This window comes from Panicum virgatum, chromosome 8N, assembly GCF_016808335.1.
Source record: "Panicum virgatum strain AP13 chromosome 8N, P.virgatum_v5, whole genome shotgun sequence".
Taxonomy (NCBI): domain Eukaryota; kingdom Viridiplantae; phylum Streptophyta; class Magnoliopsida; order Poales; family Poaceae; genus Panicum; species Panicum virgatum.
Genome location: NC_053152.1, coordinates 1,822,342 through 1,829,596, shown reverse-complemented (window position 1 = coordinate 1,829,596; position 7,255 = coordinate 1,822,342). Strand labels below are relative to the sequence as shown.

The following is a 7,255-nucleotide window of genomic DNA, read 5'->3' as shown; positions in this document are numbered from 1 at the left end:
GGAAAATATTCCACTGCACTACGAGAAGGACAAAAGCAAACCTACCTACTCTAATCTGGTACTACCATTGTTTGTTTTTACATACCGTATTGGGTTTATCCTAAGCCAAAAATATTCAACTTTGACAATGTTTATAGAAAAATATAACAACATTTACAATACCAAACTTGTTTCATTGAGTTCACCACGGAATACATTTTGATGGTGCATATATTTGGTAGTATAGTTGTTATATTTTCTATAAACTTGGTCAAAGTTGAATATATTTGACTTAGGATAAAACTAATGTGACATGTACAAAACAGAGGGAGCATATGTACTTGTTTCTGATGAAAGGGTGCAGTTGATTCATGCTAAAGAAACATAAGCTATGTTGAGCAATAGAAGGATTTAATTACTGTAAGGAGTAAAGCAAAGAGCTGTGCTATCTAGCTTGTTTATCTAGTAGACATAATTTTTTTTCTTATACTATATCTCTTCTACTTGATTGTCGCATTCCTGTGCTATGTATAATCTTTCTTATACTTCCTGGTACCCCAAAGTCCCTCTAGTATGTGTTCCACCTTCCGCATCGTTGGCCTTTCCTCGCCTCTTAAGCTTACACAGTATGCTGCAAGTGAGGCAACTTCTTGGATTTCCTCGCCTCCCTCTTCTAAGACTTGTTGGTCAATCATCCCGAGAAGGTTTCCCTCAGCAAGAAGGTTGACAAAATCAGCAACAAGGCCATCACCTTCGTCGGATAAATATGGAAATGGTTTTTTTCTAGTGAGCAGCTCAACAAGGATGACACCAAAGCTATAGACATCACTTTTCTCGGTGAGGCGACCAGTGTAAAAGTACATAGGATCCAAGTATCCTGCTGTTCCCTGAACCCTTGTTGTCAAACCAATTTTGTCCGTTGGAATGTACCTTGAAGCTCCAAAGTCTGATACTTTTGATGTTAGTGTATCGTCGAGAAGTATGTTACTGGATTTGATGTCTCTATGGATTATCGGGATTGAAACCGATGAGTGAAGATATGCAAGAGAAGTAGCTATCTCAGTTGCTATCCTCAACCTATTGCTCCAAGATAGAGACCTTGGTCCTTCGGCATGGAGATGATGATAAAGTGTTCCATTAGAAATAAACTCATAAACCAACAATGGTACCTCAGTCTCCAAGCAACATCCAAAGAGTTTGACCACATTCTTATGGTTGATCTGCGAGAGGATTGCTACCTCATTTATAAACTCATCTATTTCTTTCTGGATCGTAATCTTTGATTTCTTGATGGCCACGACATGTAGGTCCGATAAGATTCCTTTGTAAACGGTACCATGCCCTCCACCGCCGAGCTCCCGGGCCTTGTCAAAATTGTTTGTCGCCTTTACAAGCTCATCCACCGGTATGATCATCCTTTCTGCAATATCTGCGTTTTGGGACACCAATTGTTGCAACAACTGCCCACGATTTTGCTTGAAATATTTTTGCTTCAGCATCTCTTTTCTGTGCCGCTCAATCTTACGGAGTACTAATGTTATACCTAGAACCAAAAGCAGGAATACCGGGCCACTAGCAACTGACAAACCAATTATTAGACCTGAAAATTGAAACACTTGTGCTATCACTATCATTTTTTCAAGCTACGGAAAACATGCATACAAAGTATAATCGAGAGGTCATTGTAACAACCACCACGCGGACAGTCCGCGAGGTGACGGCGGACAGTCCGCGAGGCGTCGCCCAGATATTTATCTGGATGGGCTTGGGACCCACTCGTCAATCCTCTCTTCTTCCTCTTTCCTTCCAGAGCCGAGCGGAGCTCGAGCTCCCGCGCCATCGTCGCCCCTTGCTTCGATCTCCCTCCTCCGTCCACCAAACCTTGATTCCTCGCATGGGAACATTCCTCGGCACCTCCTCCACCTTCCTAAACCCCTAAACCGGCTTCTCCCCGGCCGGAATCTTTCCACCACCGCCGGACACCATTGGAGGTGCTTGAAGCTTGCCCCACCGCCGATCCGCCTCTCCGGTCGTCCTCCACTCGAACCGACCGCGGGAATGGATTCGTGGTGAGTCCTTTATGCTTCACAGCCTTTTTCCCCTTCCATGGCGTGTCGCCGGCACCGGAGCACGGCCTCCGCCGTCGCCGCCGCCCTTGCTGCTGCCTAGGGCGAAGGTCAGAAATTAGTTATCGCGGACGGTCCGCCTGGGAGGTGCGGACGGTCCGCCGGTCAGGTTAGTTTTTGTCCAGAGACGATGTTGCCTCTGGTTGTTTTTGCAAGGTTGATTTCGGACAGTCCGCTATAGGGGAGCGGACGGTCCGCCGTTGAGGCTCGAATTTGTTCCAGAGACGATGTCGTCTCTGGAGGTTCGCAGGGGCGAACTGCGGACGGTCCGCCGCTTGGGCGCGGACAGTCCGCAGTAGAGTCTAGGAAATTGTCCAGAGACGTTTTCGTCTCTGGTGGGTTGAGTACTTGAACTGCGGACGGTCCGCCAGGGGTGGCCGGACAGTCCGTAGGTAAAATGGGCAAAAGTTCCAGAGACGTTGTTGCCTCTGCTGGGTTGGTAGGATAGTGCAGCGGACAGTCCGCCACTCGGGCGCGGACAGTCCGCAGGGTATTTCAGTTAAAGTAAACTAGTTACATTCTTGGGCTGCACTCATTTAATTCATATGCATACGTGTAGCATCCGCATCTGAGGGAGCCGTCTTTGAGGTGATCGCGGCACCACAAGAGCAAACGACGCAAGCCCAAGAGGAGAGGTGTGAGCACCCGGCCCAAGGCCCGTCTGGCCCCAGTGTTGAGCAGGAGGCGCAAGGTAAGCCCCGGTGCACATCCTAGTATTTTTAAATTATGACACCTATGTATGATTCTACTACTTGTGCATTAAGTTCAGGAATTTGTTTGGAACCCTAGTTGCATGATCCATAGGATTCCCTAAGTTATACTAGCATGTATAGGGCGGTAGAAGTGCTAAGCTTAATGTTACCGGTAGAAGACGAGTGGTCTCCTGCACTCGCGAGATGTAGGATGTTAGGAGCCGAGTAATTCCCGGTTACTCGCGAGATACATTTTTATCTTTATATATTCAGTATGTGAGATTGGTTTCGAAATGAACATGAAATGTGAGACCGGGCGGGGATGATGGATAGGTATGGCAGCAGGACAGGGTTCCTGGGTGTCTTAGCCCCGTCTGTGTCGATCAAGGACCGGTGGATGTGGCAGTGCTGATCGGGGATTGAACTGTACTAACCGCATGCCGGGAGTAGGAGGTAGTCGAAACCGGTAAGCCGAGTACTGCCTCGCTTCGAAAGTACAGGAACCCGCACCCAACTCCTGGGGCGAGTCGAGTAGTCGCGGAGAATTGGGATGTATGTGTTTACTTTTGGTGGTCTCACGTTGAGCTCGGCTGACCATATGTCGTTGGGCTGGTTCCTGTAGTTCGAGGCGGGGAGGGGAATGGTTGGTATGTATAGTCCGATGGGGCAAATACGTGCCGTGTTGGTTAGGTCCACCTTGCAAGGTTAAATCGGATCGATTCGCCGTGTCTCGCGGTTATGAGGGCCTTGGTCTCTTTGTCACACCGTAGCAAAAATGTAGAATGTGAGTTAGGTAGGTTTATATAAAATATTGAGCCATTGAATTATTTTGCTTGCATCACCATGATTTCTATAGCAGGTCTTTGCAAATATTAGATAAGAGTTAGTTTATATAGAATCTGAGGCTAAAATAAGGAAAGTAAGGAATTACTTTAGTTGCATGTTTTCTGCAAAAGAACCACCAGCCAAAAGCCTTGCATGTCTAGCTATGTGGGCTAAGTTATACCCACTGGTCGGGTAAGCCTTGCTGAGTATTAGTATACTCAGGGTTTGTTGCCACAATATTTTCAGGGCACGCAGACGTAGACTTCTGTCCCTGCTGCGCCAAGTTCATCCGCCGGGATGCAGAGGGATGGGTGGTCGTGGAGCCGGACGTTTAGTTAGGGATCCCTCTGGGGCTCACTTTTGATAGCTGTAGGCCCCGTTCCTCTAGACGAACTAGGATTTCAGTTTTGTAAAGTTTGTGAATTATGTATTTATTCAAACTCGGTTTGTAAAACTTAAGGTCAAGTTCTATGTATAGTTGTTGTATATTTCAATTATGTGTCGTGCTTGTACCATCTGCGCCCACCTTCGCGTGGGACTATCGGTGATGTTTCGATCGGGACGTGGGTTGCGAAAGGATCGCCAAATTAAGCCATTAAGCTAATGAGCCTGATGTGTTCAAATGACGGCCATTACGCTTAATTAGAGTTTTAATTTGGCGGTTCCGTCACAGTCATGATGAGAGATTCTTCTGGCTGTCACCAGTGGGGGACCCGGCGATGCAACCGCCGCGCTCCGTTGCGTTGCCATGAGTTCCCCGCGGGCATCGGCACTCGTAATCTCCGGGCAGATTGATGCAGTCGCCGAAGCATGAATCGCGTACCTTGGTGATTCTGCACTCGTCGATGTCTGTAGCCAACACATAAAAATTATTGATTCCCCCATTGTTGAACAAGCGTTACTAAGAAACTTCTGTCTTGTAATATATGGGACACGAGTACTGAACTTGGCATCCGTTGTCGATGTAAGGGTTGCCCTGGTAGCCTTGGTAGCAGTGACATGTAAAGCCTCCATACTCTTGCTTGCAGTTGCCGTGCTCACTCCTGCAAAGGCGTTTGGCCACGTCCCCAGGGCACTGCCCCGAGCTGCTGGCACTGGCAGGCACAGAGAAGCCTTCCTTTACCACCCACCGTAGAACAAGGGGAGATGCCTCTACAGAATAGAAGCACATCCCGAGATCAGATATGTTAAGATGGCCTGCCACTGATCAGTCAACCCCTCCTCGGAGACAAACATGCAGACTGGGTTCTTCTGGCTTGTGTTCAACCCTTTGAAGTCCAGCCCCCTGGGTGCGCTGCCGGCTGAGATGGGCGCATGGCAGCAGCCATCGTTGCCGGAGCAGTACGACCTGCTCGTGCTGTCGGTGAGCATTGGGACCGGCAGCCCGGAACCACTGTTTTCTGCAGCGACAGCGACTTGGTCAGAACTACAGGTGGAGACGCAGCGGCTGATGACGCTGTCGTTGGAGGTGCTGCTGCTGCTGCCGTTTATGTACTCCCCGTATAGGGTCGCCTGCGCGTCGCACCCGTAGAGGATGAACTCGTTGCTGTCGGACAGCATGTATGGCCCGCCGATGTCGGGGAGGTTGTAGGCGCCCACCATGTGGCCATTGCCACCATCAGAAGACCCCAGGGAGACGACGGTGGTTTCATAGATGACACGCAGCGTCGAGTCGGCCAAGAAGATGTCGACGACCTCAAGGGTTGCATTGCTGTCGATGAACAGCCGCAGGGGATTGTAGCTTGTGTTGCAGGTAAGGTGGAAGCCTGGCCAGGAGCACCCAGCGGCAGCGCCGATACCAAAGGGGTACGGCACGCTCACGTCGCCGCAGGTGGTGCTGCAATTGGGCAACCCTATCGGCGCCGGAGCCACCGTAGGCAATAGTTCTTCATCTGCTGCAAATGTGTACTCTATTACACATGTATGAAATTTGTAATATTGCAGCAACATTTCATCTGTGCAACATATATGAAATTTCTACTGACGGACTGACCTGTAGTTGTTGAGCTAATGTTGACACAGCCACCTTGGGCGTCGTGATTGCCATAAGATCTATGCGGGCAAAGGCAATAGTATGACCCGACCGTGTTGACACATTCACCGAAGCAACCAATGTCTTCACTTGGGAGCTTGCACTCGTCGATATCTGCAACCAGTCAGCCGCACAAGTAACAACCTACCACATGTTAATTACAGAACAATAATGCAAAGTCTAAATGCCAAAGAAAATACTACTATTGGGAGAAGCTCCTTTTGCAGCATCCATGAGGCGCATTAATGACAAAAGTAAGTCATGCATAGAAATTACCACCAAAATCAGGCACATATGGTCATCATCAACTACTAGAAAAATAATCCAAATTAACCTCCTAAATTTCCTCATGAATTTTCCTCTTCAACTACTAGAAAAATGACTTTCCATCTTTTATCATTGTACCGGTATAAAAATAGTTGCTAACAACTACTAGTAGTACACTACTACAAAAATAATTTGTAGCAACGCCTCGTTTTTTAGGAGCGGACCACTTTTGCATCCGTTACTACAAATGGAGCTGGTGCATTGTAGCGATTGAAACGTTCCTGAAAATCCATTTGTAAGGGTGGCACACCCCAACCCCACCCACCTGGCCCCTGTAAATGTGCCCATTTGTAGGGGCGGGTGGGGTAGGACGCCCCTACAAATCAACTTTGTAGGGGTGGTTCAACCCCCACCCGCCCCTACAAATACTTTTCCAAATTATTTTGGAAAATCATTTATTTTAAAATAAATAGAAAATAATTTTGAAAAATTGTGAAATTTGTACAATAAGACTATTCTGACCTACAAAACTTAGAAAAATATGACAAATATATTTAATTGTATCTAATATTTAAATTTGTGAAAAATATAAAGTTAGCCTTAACTTGTATGAGATAATTTAGTATGGGAGCTATTCATTATGGTTTCCACACTTTGAACTAATATGGACACTCAAATCAGATTTTGGTATTTTTCCTAAATTATACAGGTCGCAATATACTTCTAGTAAAAATTTCATATTTTTTTGAAGTGTTTTCCTATTTTAAATAAATTAAATGATTTTTCTAGAATAAATTGAAAAAATAATTGTAGGGGCGGGTGAGGCCTTCACCTGCCCCTACAAATATTTTTCCAAATTATTATGGAAAATCATTTAATCCAAAATAAAATAGCCAATGACCATTTTTGTTAGGGGACCGTCCACTCACCAAGGGCGGACCGTCCGTCCATCAAGATGTTCAGACATCTGAATGCCTGCACAGACAAGTTACGTGCATGTATTCAAACGTCCGAACAACTTGAACAGCGGACGATCTGCCAATGTATAGCAGATCGTCCACGCTTCTAGACGTTCGATGTCTGAACAACTAGAACAACAGACAGTCCGCCCATGTATACTGGACCGTCTGCCATTCAAGATGTTCGGACATCCGAACACCCACACAGGCGTTTGGACATCCGAACGACTTGAACAGCGGACAGTCCGCCCATGTACAGCGGACGGTCTGCTGGTAGTTCTTTACACAGTACTTTCCAGAATAAAATAGAAAAATATTTTTAAGGGCGGGTGGTGGCGTCACCCGCCCCCAAAATGATTATTAGAGGTGGGGTGA

The 7,255-nt window shown here is 46.8% G+C and overlaps 1 protein-coding gene across 1 annotated transcript; it reads right to left on the bottom strand.

Annotated features, from left to right (window-relative positions):
* Window positions 1-216: 216 nt before the first annotated feature.
* On the bottom strand, window positions 217-5,778 carry LOC120686555 (putative wall-associated receptor kinase-like 16; the record flags this gene model as incomplete). The annotated part of the gene is made up of 4 exons (XM_039968767.1): window positions 217-1,579; window positions 4,325-4,471; window positions 4,792-5,517; window positions 5,616-5,778. Coding segments are annotated over 4 exons (2,112 nt in total), but the record flags the coding sequence as incomplete, so codon positions are not given.
* Between the last annotated feature and the right edge of the window lie 1,477 nt (window positions 5,779-7,255).